The sequence below is a fragment of the Chionomys nivalis genome, chromosome 1 (genome assembly GCF_950005125.1).
Source record: "Chionomys nivalis chromosome 1, mChiNiv1.1, whole genome shotgun sequence".
Taxonomy (NCBI): Eukaryota; Metazoa; Chordata; class Mammalia; order Rodentia; family Cricetidae; genus Chionomys; species Chionomys nivalis.
In genome coordinates, this window is record NC_080086.1 from 90,576,986 (window position 1) to 90,593,718 (window position 16,733).

The 16,733-nt window shown below is 41.3% G+C and overlaps 1 protein-coding gene across 1 annotated transcript in view; it reads left to right on the forward strand.

Moving 5' to 3' along the window:
* Fam13a (family with sequence similarity 13 member A) overlaps positions 1-16,733 on the forward strand; it is an 88,624-nt gene that overhangs the window by 39,372 nt on the left and 32,519 nt on the right. The window contains exons 5-7 of the mRNA XM_057770136.1: positions 946-1,132; positions 12,397-12,473; positions 13,447-13,489. Of these exons, the coding sequence (XP_057626119.1) occupies positions 946-1,132; positions 12,397-12,473; positions 13,447-13,489 (307 nt within the window). The remainder of the gene's footprint in view (positions 1-945; positions 1,133-12,396; positions 12,474-13,446; positions 13,490-16,733) is intronic.

Here is a 16,733-nt window from a genome sequence, read left to right on the forward strand (position 1 = left end):
TTCCTCTCCATATGGCTGGCAACCTGGGTTTCTTCTTCCCAGAGTTCGTTCTCTCTTTCTGGAAGTCCCACCTATACATTCGGTCTAGCTATTGGTCATTTAGCTTTTTACCAAAGCAATTACAGTGACACATCTTTGCACAGTGTAAAGAAATATTCCACAACAGTTTATCCTTTAGGTGTATCTGATAATTGTATATGAATTCTCACACAATTTTAACACATACACACACATATATATGTAAATATATACATATATATTCTACATTCTAAAATGACCAAATTAGACAGCACTAAGAATATCTAAAGATGATAAAACTTTGAAAATATGATAGTAGCTTTTAATTTATAATTTTCTTTCTATCTAATGGTATGAATTTTATTGCAGAATAAGTATTTAATGCTCTCTTTCACTGGGGGATGTGGAGAGCTGACAGTAAAATATGGTATCTATTCTTGGCTACCAAAGTAATTTATTTCCAGATGCAGGTTTAGAGTGAGGGAGTTACACTAACTCAGCCATGCTGTGAGACTCTCAGTCATTTCTGCCTTACTAAACTATAGTGTCATATTGGTAGTTTAATTTGATCTATGGTATAGATTAAAATAAAACTTTTCTAAGTCATTAATTTTGTGAAAACTTCTTATAGGAGTGTTTAAAATACTAATGTTTTGGAAGAACAAATGAGTCAAAGCCTATGACTATGACATTCCTGTGTGATGTGATACGGTGACTATGATATTCCTGTGTGATGGTGACTATGATATTCCTGTGTGGTGTGATATGGTGACTATGACATTCCTGTGTGGTGTGATATGGTGACTATGACATTCCTGTGTGGTGTGATATGGTGACTGTGACAGTCCTGTGTGGTGTGATATGGTGACTGTATTATGAAGTTTCCCCTCCACATTTTAAAATATGATTAAACTTTTTTCCATTCAGGGAACTTATCAACAAGGAGAATATCCCCTGCGGCTTCCACAGCTATGACGAGTGCGTTGTGAACAGCCAGGAAGCAGAAAGACTCCCGGAGGACACCTGTGACTGCGTCGGGGAAAGAAGTAAACCCAAGCGTCAGAAATCCAGTTCCAGGCTCACGGAGCTCAGTGAAAATCACGAGGGGCTTCTGGTAAGTAGGTATTTTAATAACTTCTTTACCCGAGACTCTAAAGAAATGTATCTTTCCTTATTTAAAAAACTGGAGTTTCACAAAATTGTAGAAGTTCTGAGAAAGACCGCCAACTAGGAAGTTCTTGCATTTGTGTTCCTCGTTAGTAAATGTAGTGATTAGCAGAGAAATAAAACTTTCTGCCAAAGAGCAAGAGACGATGCTTTGGTGATTTTTAAATTGGCTTTTAATCTAATTTTAAAACATTTTAAAAGTTTTGAAAGTAAAAATTTTCATAAAGCACATTCCCTTATTTTTCCCATCTTATTTATTCTTGTCCATATGAATGTTGAAATGGATTAACACAAAGTAAGGCTGGAGAGGCTACCATGCTGTGATCGGAACACTTTCCTGCTTGGTGTCAAACCTAAACCCTTATAGTACTTTACTACTGGTTAATCAAAAGCAAAAAAGAATTAATGATCAACATCATTACCTCATACCAGAACTTTGAAACATTAATAGTCTTATTTATCTTTTTTTATTTATGCTGCAACGTCTCTGAAAAAAACTGAAAGCCCAAATCTGCCTTGTGATTTCTTTTTACTATTTTTTTCTTTTAGTAAAGCAAATTTTGACAACCCTGTAGATAAATGGTAACAGAACTGGAGTGCCCAGCAGAGATGGGAAAGGAGTGTCTGTCTTGTGTAGATGGATTCACGAGTCTCCTTTATTGCTCAGCTGTTCTGCTGCTTCATGCTAGGGTTTCTATACATTCATTAGAATTACAGAGTGGCTGTTTTCTCATTGTAAATTTCTATATGTGCTTAGAAACAATTCTACATTTTCCCCTAAGTAAAACATGTGTAATACAAACTAGAAACTTATGTCAAATAGTGTTCTCGGACAGTATCACTGCATAATAACTTTATATTAACACCAGCGAGCAATAAGTTTTTTTCCTTTGTTAAAATATGTTTATGTATGAGAAAGACAGAAATAGACACAGAGACAACAGACAGAAACAGACAGACAGACAGACAGACAGGGAATTTAACCCAGGCCTCACATGTATTAGGGACTTGCATCATCACTGAACTACACCTCTATCCCCCAAAGTGTAAATAATTAAATAAAATAACCTCATTAACTCTTGATTTGGCCCTTGATTAGCCTATCTGCCACAGAGATTCGTGGTGATGAAAAGTCTGAAGCTTAGCTTTATCGCTTGGAAAGAATGCACTACTTAGTTTGAATCATTTCTTAAAAGCATGAGTTTAACCCATTAGTTTTTCCACAAGGAATGGTGTGAATTTGCTAGATGGTAGCTGTGAAAGGAAGTGGAAAGAAGCGTTCATTTCTTGGGTGTGTTTACATGTGTGCACATGCACGTGTGTGTGTGCGCGTGCACGCATGTGTGTGTGTGTGTGATCATATAAGGCCTTTTTTCCAGTTATTTTTACTTTTTATTATTATCTCTATAATACATCTCAAATGCAGTTTTCCCTTCCCTCCCTCTCCCCTCATCTCTTCCCTACCTCCTCTCTCCCTCAGAACCACTTCTGTCTCCCTTCAGAAAAGAGCAGGAAAGTCTCCCTTCCATGGACATCAACCAAACCCAGCATAACAAACTACATTAAGACCAGGTACACACCACCACATCAAGGCTGGACAAGGCAACCCGGTAAAAGGAAAAGGTCCCACAAGCAGGCAAAAGAGTCAGAGATAGCCCCTGCTCCCACTGTTAGGAATTCCACAAGTGCACCAATCTACTCAGTCATAGATACAAGAACCTAGGTCAGACCCCCACAGGCTCCCTGGTCTCTAGGAGCCCCATGAGTCCCTGTCAGTTGATTCTGTGGTGTCCCTGACCCTACTGGTTCCTTCAATACTTCCTCCCCATCCCCTGCACGACTTCTGATATCTGCCCAATGTTTGCCTGTGGGACTCTGAGGAACATTCATTTCTTAAGATACATGTCTGACCTTTGTTTGAATTTTTTTTAATGGGAGATTCATTGCTTCAATTAGTTTTTTTGTGCGTGGAAGGATTTGCCCCTTCCCAGTCACCAGCTTTTTACGTTCAAGGACTGTGCATATCATATTTACACAAATGAGCTCAATGGACTTTACTGTAATTAATAATTTAAGTCCTTGCAGGAAACCTGGCAGGTGAGCTCACTCCTCTATAAAGAGATGCTATTCTCAAAGACCTTTGCTGTTCTTCTGTTCCATGCATTTTAAAGTTTTGTTTTTATTGTTTCTAACTATGTGTAGATGTGTGTTTTTGATTGTGGGTATGTGCACTCGAGTGCAGGTGCCTGTGGAAGCAGGGGCATTGGATCACCTGCAGAAGGAGTTTCTGACAGTTGTGAGCTGCCTGGCATAGCTGCTAGGTTTGAACTGAGGTCCCCTGGAAGAGCAGAAAATGCTCTTAACTACTGAGTTATTTCTTTAGTACCAAAATTTATTTGATTTTTTTTTGTTTGTTTGTTTGTTTGTTTTTTTGAAACAGTGTCTCTCTATGAAGCCCTTATTGGTCTGAAGCCCATTTTGTAAACCAGGCTGGCCTTGAGCTCACAAAGATCCACATGCTTCTGCCTCCCAAGTTCTTCCATGAATTCAAAACTCTAAAATTTGTAGGTAAACACATGCAAAGATCAGAGATCACAATACTGAGCAGTGTTTCTCCTCACACTTGTGTGTGTTAACTTCACTTTCTCCAACTTCAAAATCTTTCCCCACCCCAAGTTTTTACAGTTAGGGGAATATTTGTTTTTATATAATGTCTAAAAGAATGAAAAGGAAATAACTGGATTCTTTCTGTATGTCAGAAAATAGACTAGATCTTCAGGATACAGAAATAAGGAAAATGGAAAAATTCTACCTTCTTGAAGCTTAAAACCTCGTGCAGGGACAATCAAAATAAACAAGTAAAGCATCAAGTGTGAAACTGTGATACCCACTGAGAAGAAAGTGGAGGGGATGGCAACGAGAATTTTTAAGAACAGGGCATACCATTATAGTACCAGCTAGATCGAGGATCTCCTATCAGATGATTTAAAACTACGTTCAGACATGTATCTTCAGAAAAGGAGCGTTCCTTTCCACGTCTCTTCAGAGTTACCACCTCACACACTCAAGACACTGCTCCCAGTGAGAAGCTAATGGGTTAAACTCGGGTTTTTAAAAAGGAATTCAGACTAAAAGGTACTCTTTCCAAGCTATAAAGCCAAGCTTCAGACTTTGAGTCACCACAAGTCTCTTTGGCAGCGGTGAGAGAAGAGACCTCCTTGGGAATTTGACATTGTTCATAAAACCCAAAGATAATGAACGAGGCCATCTGAGTGAAACTGCAGGTGCAAAGACACCCCCCCCTCCCCGCAGCAGGTCACTCATCTGGAAAGTCCAAGAGATTGTGGGGAGCCCATTATGGTCAAAAGATCACAGAATGAAAGGCCATGGGGATGGGAGAGCAGATTACCTGGATTCTCAAGCATCATTAGGAGGAGTGACTTTATATGGGTAAGAAGCCAGTCACGTGTTCTTTGATCAGGGATGTAGATTGCTTAAATTTGGTTGCTAAATTAAAAATGGACACATGTGATCAAGGGCAGAAGCCGTAACAGTAGTGAGATGCTCTGACCACAGTCCTGGTCTGTGATAACAGTTTGAACTAAAATTATACCAGAGGCAGCACCCCAGCCCTGCAGGAGCTTGGTGCTGCCAATTTATGAGGCGAAGACAGAATATGGGGAATGATACCCTAGGTTCCCTTCAGGACGTGTTAAGATTGAGTGCCCTGTTAGACATGGAAGAGGATCTGTCTTTGAGGCAATTGAATTTCTGAGCCTAGAGTTCAGGCAAAGTGTCTGGGAAGGAGGCAGGTGTGATGGACATCAGAATTAGAGACATTAAAGACAGTACACAGGAAGAGATAACTAGGGAGGGAATGTGGGTGGAAAAGTGGCCCAGATAAAGATAAAAAACACTGAGCACAGCAACACTTAGAGAATGGAAAAATAAGTGTATGAAAGAGATTTAATAACAAGCAGTCAGAAAATAGAGGAGAAATGAGGCCAGTTTGGAGTCTTAGAAACCAGTTAACTGAGTTTCTTAAGAAGAAGGGGTCAAAGATGAGGCCAAGTCTGACCATTTGAATTCACAAAGTGAAGCTCACTGTTGACCTTAAGAAGAGAAATCCTGGTACAGATTCAAGGGAAATGGGATGAGAGTAAACTGTACGGGTCAAGCACTAGAGAGGCCTAACTGACCCAGGCCAGCCAAGGAGGAGAACCGTGTGCAGAACTCACCAGGCCCTCTTCTTTGGTTTCTCTGGGATGTGGTGACACTGAGATCATTGGGGTCTAGAAAATAGGTCACTCAGAGCTAGAAAGCAGAGACAGTGAGCTCAGTCAGCGTTAGGTTCCTCTGTTTCGGCTCCATGTCGTCTCTAGTGACAGAGCTGAGTAGTGGGCCGTGTTTTAACTATTTCCCTTACTTTAATCTAAAAGAATCCTAAGTCTTTGGCCATTTTATTTTCTTTTTAACCTGAGTCAATTACATGATTTTTTGTTTGATTGTATTCTACTTCTAAGGCTAGCCTTAAGGCAAAAAAAAAAAAAAAAAGAAACAACAACAACAACAACAAAAACTCCTTTGAATATCAGTTTACTAAACGCCCTCCCCACCTTGCACATCCATACTCACACACAATCTCTTACACACATGGTTTTCATAAACTCATCTCTATAGGCCTATATCTCTTTATCACCCAAACGCTTTCTCTAGAACAGTCTAACGGTGTCACTAGAGAGCCACCACTGACGCATGCATCTTCCTTCTAAACTCGGGAGAAAAGCTTGTACATTAATTCTCTCATCATTAATCTATGCATAATCATGGAAAATTAGAAGCAACTTTATTGTTTTAGCTATAAGATAAATAAATTAGTAATCTCTGGACACTGGTTTGGTAAGATACAATCTAAGTATTAGAAATTATGGTTAAGAATTCTAATAAAATAGAAAGTATTGACAATTGTATTTGAAGTGCTTAATAATTTTAATCTTTCCAATAGATAGGAGAGTATTGTTAGCTGTCTTCATTCCAAACACGAAGGCATGAAATATAGGTGACTGGATACTTAGATCGTAAGTAAGGGAATAGTAATTCCAGTATGGGTTCCCTCATTTAAAGTAAGCTGTGGAGTAGCGTGTGTGTGTGTCTGTGTATGTGTGTGCATGCATGTGTCTGTTTGTATGTGTGTGTGTGTATATATGCGTGTGTGTGTGTGTGTGTGTGTGAGAGAGAGAGAGAGAGAGAGAGAGAGAGAGAGAGAGAGAGAGAAGAACTCATTCCCAGGAACAAGACTGAAAGAAAATGTTTACCTGAACGTGGTTGCCTAATATTATGGTATTACTACAAATAATTATCCCTCTTTTCTTTATTTTCTCAACACATCCTACTAGACTATATAATCCTATGACATGCACTATACTGAAAGTATTAGAAGCAGACTTCAGTAGATCTCATCTCATCTTCAGCAGATCACAGCTGCCACCCACTATCTGAAATCTCAGCTGAGACTCACAAGGGAGAAGGGTCTTGCTGTTGGTTATGTCTTCATTTCAGTCTCAGGTGTGTCACTCTACTGCTAGGCAACCGAGAAGGGTAGCACAGCGCAGGGCTCAAGCACTTGACTGAAGATTCAATCCCCAGCACTGCTAAAACAAATAGCCCCGAGGAGGTAGGTATGCTATGAAACTTTGGCTGCTAGTTATGTAAGAACATCATTATCTATTTTGGCTTTTTGTGAATTAAATGCAACTGAAATGCTAAAGTGTAGGTAAAGGGGAACACATTGAAGGTTTCTCTTCAAATTGGCCCCTGTACTCCGGGGCCTAGTCCCTCACTACTTCAGCCATCTGTCTGCAGTTTTGCTGTAGTCCTTTATCTACCCAGCCCTGTAGTCAAATTTAACACTTTCCTGCAGACACCAGTTTTCCATGTTATGAACTAGCCCTTTAAGACCCTTCTGCAGTGGCCTATTGTGGCCTGTGTGTGTCCCTTTGTCTCTTGGACTTTCTGCAACACTGATTTCTCTTTGCCCCTTCTCAGAGTGACTGTTGACTCCTCTGCTGGAGCCTCACCAGCTCCCCTTCCTGAGTCCTGCTTGGATGTGAGTGTTACCCAAACCTTGACACTTCCATGTCAGAGCCTTGCTTCTGATGTCTCCCATTCTAATCTTTCCACCATCTCTACAGATGTTTTCTAGATCAGGTTGGCCTCACTAACACCTAACATCAACGTGTTCAAACCAGCTTTCCTTTTGCTCTGTGGTCTCTTTTGACCTTGCTCTTACGCAGCCTCAATATGTCCTCCTTAGTTGTTCCAAGCCCTTTCCTTTCCCGTATCTTCAGCCCTGCCTCCCACTTTCTAGTTGTCAAATGTTGGTAATTATATTGAAAATATCTTGATTCCTGGACCAGTAATATGGCTTTGAGGCAAAAGTGCTTGCTGCCAAACCTGATTATCTTAGTTCTATTACGGGGACCTACATAATGGAAGTAAAGAACTCACTCTGGCAAGTTGCCCTTTGACCTCCACATATACATCTTGGCAAGCTTAGGCCTCACCCCATACACACTTATGCACATTAAAAATTAAAGGTCATTTGAAAATAAATTATTTTCAGTCCTTTCCCCATTGTCTTTCCATAGCATGGCTGATACATTTTTCTAATTAGTCTGGAGTCCGAACAGTCAACTAGCATGTCTGCATACCTCCACTCTGCCCCCACTAGACCATTCCATCCGCTGCTGCAAAACAAATCACCCACACAATACAGACAGTGCTTTTAAATTCGATCTTCAGTGCAGCGCAATACAGCAAGAGATCCTGTCCAAATTCTATGGTAGTTATCTTCTATGCAGTGCCACATGGGAAAATGTCGGTCACTGTGAAACACTGGCCTAGTCACGCCAGTCTCCAACAAGCACTCCTGTGGGGACTGAGGACATGAATGGTGGCCAAACCAGGCACACATGTTCCGCCTACTGAAGTGTGAATTCTCAGAGCATAAGAGGGGTGACGAGTACATGAATACAGTCAGGTGCAAAACTTACCAACTATGGAAAGCAATAAATCAGGGGGAGGAGAAGAAGCAGTGGAGGGTGGCACTAAAAAATGATGCAGAAGAGAGGGTCAGCAGGATAAGCCTCCATTGAAGATGGCACTGATGCAGGACATCAGAGAGGACAGAATAAGCCCATGGAGTCCCTAGGTCCGCCGTGTCCAGGCAGAAGAGACAGGAGCCTTCTCTTTTTGTTGATGTGAGGAAGCTGCTGTGGTTGGGTCTGGGTTAAGAGGGTAGTGTGATGGCTGGTAATGTCAGATACTGTAGGAGGAGCCCCTGTTGTTTGAGGGTTTACAGCCATGTTCAGCACTTGACTTTGAATATGATGAGAGGCCACCAGAGCAAGACCTTTTTCATCATACCTTAGGAAAGGACCAGTCTTTTAAGAGGAGCTTAACATGCCTGGATACATTGTTTTTGGTGGTGTTGCTATTGTGGTTTGCCATAAAAGGGAATAAGATGCAAGAAGAGGCACAGCTGGCAATTGATGGAGACCGAATTGAAAGCCAAAGATCCTAAACCACACCATGATCCTAACCATACACAAAGATCCTAAACCACACCATCATCCTAACCATACACAAAGATCCTAAACCACACCATCATCCTTACCATACATTATACTGTCTCCCTTTGTTTCTACCCTTTGATGGCGTCAAGGATGTCAACTCAGAATTCTAGAAAAGTAGGCCAAGCCATGATAAATCATTCATTTGTCTTATTTTCTACTTTGTTTATTTTACAGCAATCTTTTAGTGAGCTGATGGGGTTATTGTGAGCCTTAATCAGACTTCCTTTACAAAGGGTTTTTTTTTTGTCAGTAGGTTATAAATACATAGATGAATACAAGCAGTTTAATTTGTTGCCTTTTGTTTATTTCCACCACAAAAGCAACTGTACATCTTTGATATAGAAATTTTTGAGTTCAAAAGAATTTAGGTCAAAAATTCAAAACAGCTATTCTTCTGAGTTGATTTAACTTACAAATAAGCAAGCAAAAGCTCATTCAGTCTTAGTTTAAGAATGACTTTTTCTGTGCTCCGTTCCCTGAATGGTATATAGAAGGCTTTAACCATAGCTAAGCATGGTGCACGTGCCTGTAGTGCCTATAATTCCAGTACCTGGGAGGCTGACGCAGGAAAATCTTGACCTATCTAGGAAAGGGCATGCAGAGGCTGGCGAAAACATTGACCACACTCACAGAAGCAGGAAAGGTCCTTACAAACATGCCTCCTGGAAAGCATTTAGCTCACTTTGTCAACCTGAAATACCTACTATTCTAAATGGTTCCTATTTGTAGTCTGTTCTCCTAATTATGATGAAGGTTAGTGTCAGATACTGTAGGAAAGGTGGGTTCTTAACCCCGCTGCCTTTTATGGATGTTTTCAACTTGGATTCAATTATAAATATAGCCTTCCAGTATAAATGAACTAATGACTGGATACAGCTTGCTTTGGACTAGAAATTATTTTAAGTCCCCTGTGTCCCAGTATTGGGATTAAAAACTAGACTCAAAACCTATTTGCCATCTGACTGAAACACTTAAACACTGGAGGACAAATTAAAAGACTGTCTTCAAAAGCTGTACGTGCGGGCAGAGCTTTTGGAGGACAAGGGCAGAGGCCTCCTTTGAATAAACACGTCACCCTGAAGGTCATGGTAGTGTTGCCAGTCAAAACAAGTCCATGACTCTAACCTTGAGTTCAAGAAAGGAGATTGTGATATGACCTCATTAGTAAAGGATCAGTGGCAGCTTGAAATTCCTTTTTATTACTTTTGTGTCTTTTTTTGTTTTCGTGCTGAAAATATATAGGCTAGGGCCGGCAGGGTGATCAACAGGTGTACATGGCCTGGTAACCTGAGATTGATCCCTGGATCCCAAAAGATGGCAGGAGAAAAGTGGGCCCATAGAGTTGTCGTCTGAATCCACACTCATGCCGGCATACATGCATCCACATGCACATGTGCACACACACAAAGAACTACTGATATTGTGAAGAGGCACCATGAAAAGCGAGCTCACTAGCTCTTCCATCTGCACCCGTTTCTTCCAGTCATGAAGTAACCATGTGCCCAGTAACAGCACGTACTCTGCCTCTCCTGCTGAGATGTGAGACGTGATGTGTGTGACTTCCAGGCCTAGCTGGTGAATCCCCCAGTGCTCCCTCCTGTGAACTGGAATGAGAAAGAAATCTCCCAGAACATGCCCGGAGCATTGCGCTGAAGATGGCAGCTGTTCTGGCCCTCTCCTCTCCTCTCCTCTCCTCTCCTCTCCTCTCCTCTCCTCTCCTCTCCTCTCCTCTCGTCTTCTCTCCCCTCCCCTCCCCTCCCCTCCTCTTCTCTTCTCTCTCTCTCTCTCTCTCTCTCTCTCTCTCTCTCTCTCTCTCTCTCTCCAGCTCTTTGAGTCTTTGGAGTTTAGACTTTGTGTTATACGAGTTATCCTGAACGAGGCCACAGCTCTCACATTGGTCGTTCCTGCTGAGCTATGCTGGGCACCAGCAGTTCAATGGGAAACGTGACCCAGACAGACCACTGATCTCACCCTCATCACTTTCATAGTTTAGCTGCCCAAAACACACTTTGTCACAGTGTTTTTAATACCTTTGTTTCTCTCTGTCATAGACCCTGCATAGGAAAGTTAAACATTAATTGCCAAAACACAGACTGCAGAAGCCAATGCGTTCTCTCTGTATTCAATAGTACACAAAGGAAAGAACTCTTAGGTGTGCATATAAACAGGGCAAGATCTGTTTAAAAGGAAGAACTTATTAGCTGCCTTTTCAGACGGAAGGGAAGCTATAGCTCAAACACAAAGGTGGCACCAAGGAGAAACTGCTCAGATTTCTTGTGATGTGCTTTTCTTAAAAAAAAAAAAAAAAAAAAAATAGTATTGACTTGTAAAGAATTGGGTTGTATTGCACTTTTTCTCCATCCCCCTCCTTCCTTTTTGCCCTCCCACCCCTCTAGCCTCCTTTCCACTTCAGTGTCACGTGAGACGTTCCCCCCCTCCCGCCCCCCGCCACTTTCCTCACACTCCTTGTCCTCCTCTTTCTATCTGGTTTCAAACTCTGTACCTGATCCCTGAACTCCTTACTTGTTAGACTCACAAACATTAAAAGCTAGGGTCCTCGTATGGAAGGGAAGATGCGTCTGTGTCTTTCTGAGACTGGGTCACGTTGTTTAACATCATCTTTTCCGTTCTATCCATTTTGCTGCAAATTTCATGATTTTATTCTACTGTGTCTACCACATTCTCATTATGCATTCTTCTGTTGATGGACATCTATGTGGGCTTCGTGCCCTTTTAGCACTGAATAATGCATCACTAAACCTGGATGCGTAGGTGTCTCTGTGGTAAGATACGGAGTGCTTTGGGTATGTGCCCTGTCCTGGTAGTGCTGGATCATGTGATCGTTCTATTTTTAATCCTTTGAGAAACATCTAGACTGACTTCCATTGTAGTTGCACTCGTTTACACTTCCCCATAGCAGATAAGAAATGTAAAGAGCACTTCTTTTTTATGGGCACAGTCGAAACCAGGACCCTGCTCTACTGCTGAGCTACACACCAAGCCCAAGAGAGGCCTTTGGACCAAATTCATTTATAACCAGACCATTCTACTCATCACTGCCTATTGTTTACACAAGGTCCTATTAGTATGACATTCCACAACGGGAATAAATTAAACTGGGTGTGAGGGTACATAACTGTACCCTGGGAGGCATGAGGACCACCTCGAGAGCATCCTACATTACATGAGACTTTGTCTCAAACAACAATGACATAGACTAAGAAGAAAAAGATATTAAATGAACAGTGATGGTTATATAAGTTCTGATTAGATTCAAGATCGTTCCTCCATTGCATTTGCAAACCATCCTGATTTTCTGGCAATCTGATTCTTACACTTTAGCCGTAAAGGCTTTGTTAGCTAATGTGGATGTTACTGTCAGCCATTTCCACAATGGTGTCAGTTTTCTATGCTAAAGGGATGACAGGACTCCATAAACCTTTGTGCCAATAATCATCATTTTAACCCAGTGTTCGCTATCTAATTTTTTTCTGGATTTTCTATCTTAAAGAAAGGAGGGTATACCGTTGAATTTTCTTTCCTTCCCTCATAGCAAACCATGTTTGTTCTGTTACAGAACGTGGACAGTCTTAGTTCTGTGCCGTCCCATGGAAGACCAGGACCGGAAGCTGTTGAACTGAGATCCAATGAAAGGTAATTTTAGAATTTTCTTCTTACCCTGTTTTCAAGGGCATGAAAAGATTTCTTTCACTAAATACAATGTGTGTTATAAGACCTAGGGGGGAAAAGAGTAGATAGGATTGTGTGTGGCCAGCACTATTTATTGCAGAGTACTTGGCATATAGACTCTATTATTATGGCTAATAATCACATCTGTGTGTAGTTTTCATATAGGTTTTATTTCTCTATGTGCATTATTTTTAGGATATAATATTTTTCCAGGGAATGGTGGTATATACCTTTAATTCCAGCACTCAGAAGGCAAAGGCAGGCAAATCTCTGAGTTCGAGGCCAGCCTGGTCTGTAGAGTGAGTTCCAGCACAGCCAGGGCTACACAGAGAGACACTGTCTTGAAGAAACAAGATATAATATTTTTATTAATTATTTGAAATTTTCATAGAATCTATTTTGATCATATTCAACCTCTCTCGTCCAACTTCTCCAAATCAATCCCTCTCCCTTATCCATCCAACATCATGTTGATGTCTTTAAAAACAGACAGACAAACCCAAGTGTGTTGTCTAAATATTCTTGGGTGTGAGAACTGCCCTGATGTGTGGGTCACACCCTGAAATAAAACTGACCCTTCCTCTCCTAGCAGCTATCAAATGCCAAGAGCACCTCAGCTAGTGTTGGGACTCGGGCCACCCCCCTGCTACCCTCCACTCCCCACAACCCCACCAATGCCAAAACTTTGTCTTGAGCATCTACAGATCTTGAGCATGCAGTCATGAAGCTGCCATGAGTCCCCATGTGTTGTTCTACTCATAGATTAGTGCATCTCTAGGCTGCCTAGTAAATCTTAACTTTCTCTTCTATTTTTGAATTCTATAAGAATTTGGTTTAGAGATACTCTGGCCACTTCTAAAAGAAAATTATAGAATGAGTAGATAAAAGTGGTTATAAAATAAATGGACAATTTATGTATTTTTGTTGTTGTTCACAGCAAAGAAAATGGAGGAGGTGGTGGAGACCCTCAGCATTGTGAGGTGAGTAGCTAAAGAAAGTGTAACTGGCCGGGCATGGCCCTTGTTCTTGAGTGTGTTTGGGGATGTCACTAGCCTGTTGGTAAGAGCCAATGAAGTAATTGACAGGACTGTGGTTAGAATGGGGGATAGAGCATTCATCTACCATGTACAATGCCCTAGATTTGATCTCTACCAGTAAAAAAAAAAATTTAAAAATGGAATCTGAAAATTTAGCATCTTTCTCCTTGGAAAACTGCACATTCACATGAAGCCATTATAAATTAATGGAAACCTCCCCACTAATGCTGTAGATTTCTTGTATTTCTTCTACTCAATTCTTGCAATGTATGCTTCTTCATCAACCTACCTAGAGAGCTGGTCATAGGGCCTCATGCCTGTAATCCCAGCGCCCAAGAGACTAAGGCAGGAAGAATAACAGTTGGGCTACATAGCCAGACTGTCTCCCCAAAAATAACCTAGGTAGAGACTGTCATCTTCTTTTTCAAATTCGAGTTTCAGCTTCTTAGATAATTCCTTCATAGCTAGCTTATTTCCAACTCAAGTATCCAAAGGACAAAAGCAAGAGGCTAGTGTGCTTTCCTTGTCTCTAGGGACTGTGTCAAAAAACACATTTCTTCTTTTCCCTGACATCTTCCTTGACTCACAGAAATCCCTTTGACATTGAACCTAAAGCGTGCCAGTCTCCTGGAGATGTCTTCTTAACTGTTCTGGGATAAAGTGGAGCAGAACAGTCTTGTCAATGAACTTCATGATTATAAATCATAACCCCAAATGGCATGTGACTTACAGTGGCTTCCTTATCTCTTTGGGTCATAGCACAATCACTGGGACAGATCTTAAACTCTCCTGAGTGCCAGGCCCTCTTCTTAGATGTGCCATGCATGTGCACCACCAGTCACCAAGAGTCACACGTTCCTTTCTCCTGAGGTTTGAATTAAAATTTACTTAGTGACATTAAAAAATTGAATCACTTCAAAACACTACAAATGAGCCGGGCAGTGGTGGCGCACGCCTTTAATCCCAGCACTCGGGAGGCAGAGGCAGGCGGATCTCTGTGAGTTCGAGACCGGCCTGGTCTACAAGAGCTAGTTCCAGGACAGGCTCCAAAACCACAGAGAAACCCTGTCTCAAAAAACCAAAAAAAAAAAAAAACACTACAAATGAAAGTAGGGTTTCTTTGGGCAGGCCTTGGAGAGGTTGGCACTTTAATAAACTATCTTCCTTGGTCTGTATGAACGGGGGTAACTTAAGGAAGAGGTAGCAAGTCTTCTATGACACATGGAGCCTAGAGTGCTTGCTCTTTCTTTCTGAAGCTCATTGACAATCACAGGTATCTGGAAGAGAAGGCATCCTTACCACTCTTATGTCCACCTTCTAAAACGTATAACTGAGATACATTGTCTGACTTGTGCTTACTATAGAGGTGCCCTACAGTTTGGAGTCTTCTGTAAGCTAAGCATTTCTCTTTAAAGATTTAGTTGGTTTTTTTTTTTTGTTTTGTTTTGTTTTAAGTATACCTCTATCTTTGGATATATATGCCTATGAGTGAGGATGTCCATGGAGGCCCGAGGCATCGAATCTCCCTAAGAACTGGAATTATAGGCAGTTTTGAACTGCCCGATGGGGATGCTGGGAAGTGAACTTAGGGGTCTCTGTAAGAATAGTAAACACTCTTAATCAGAGCCATCTCTCCAGCCCCCAGCTGAGCAATTTTCTATTGTGAAAACACTACACTTCATATAAAAGTCTGAAATATTCAAACAATAAGCTCATAATGAATCTTTTGCTGTGGAAGAAAAAGAATCAAGGATTATTGACTTATGAAGAGGAGTGCATTATCTGAAAGATATAATTTTATTTCAGAATTCTAGGTCAATGAAATGTTAAATTCTTTCAAGTCATTTTTATGTTCTTTATGCCTTCTAAGCCCACTGATGAAGAGTGATTAGAAGCATACCTTTGATAACAAACAGGACATTCATCATAAAAGCCTATTTCCCTTTTATTCCTCCTCCTTCAAAAAAGTAAGTAAATAAAAGTAGGAAGAGAAAAATAGGAGAAGGGAAGAATTTAAGGATTGTCCTGCAAGACTGAGAGTTGATTGTCTCACCATCTCAAGTCCAAGCTCTCACTGACCCTGAGAAACACTAGACTCAGTGCTCACCACAAGCTCCGGAGCTTGTGGCACTCACAAACCCTGGGGATGTGTTATGTCTATAGTCCTTTATTATCGCTCAAACAGTAAGTGCTGGCGGTTTCCTGTGTCCAGTTAATACCAGGTTTTCCTGGGAAAGCTGCCTTGTCCAGCAGCCTCTAGTGTTGTTCTCGTCCTACTAAGTCCTCAGCCACATACCCAAGTCTTGTCCATGTACCCGAAAGAGAAGGAAGGGCACATAAATTCTCCTATCACCGGAAGCTGAGGAAGAGGGCAGAGCAGAGAAAACAGGCCAGGTTCAGTCCTGACAATGATGAGACGGGGGGACTTAGGTTAATGGCCTGGATCTGCATGCAGAATGTCACCTGAGACCCAGGTGAGACGAGCTGTCTGTATGGGCTCTCTGCCAGCCTTCCCTTTCCCTTTATAACTTCTATGACACCGGCACTCCGACATTCAATGTTTCTCTTCCACGTGGAATTTTCTACCTTACTCACTTGTGAATTCTGTTGCCCAGAATATGCTACCATTCCATAAACATTTGCCAAGTGAACAGGGAAAGGGGTGGGGGAGAAATGGATCTCTTTACCCTGACTGTGGGTGATCTGTTTGTATGTGTTTTCCAATTGCCCCTCACAACAACCTTAAGATGCTCAGTCCAGGCTTAGACAAAGGGAAGCCAAGGCTCAGAGGGCTGGCTCACAGAGAGGTCTTAACAAAGCTAAGCTGCTATTTAACCTCAGGTCTCTGCTTCCAGAACCCATCTTTATCTCCCTGCTGTACTGGATCCTCTATGAGCCACCCATTATTCCATTAAAGCAAAGATTCATTGTTTTGTATGTGAGGCAGCATTTGGAGGTTCAGTGTGCTCCACATCATAACGTGAAGGATTTCTGAATTGAAAATTGTGCAATTAAATTTATTTTTGATTTAATTTAAGATACTGGATGTGTAAATAACAAAAGTTTAAACCAAAAATATTTTGGTGTTTGAGAGTGCCCTTGACATGGTTAACCTGAGTGATCAAAGGGATAAGAGAAACAAATAAGGAAATAGGCAGTATTTGCTGTGTCTATGATAAGACAAGCA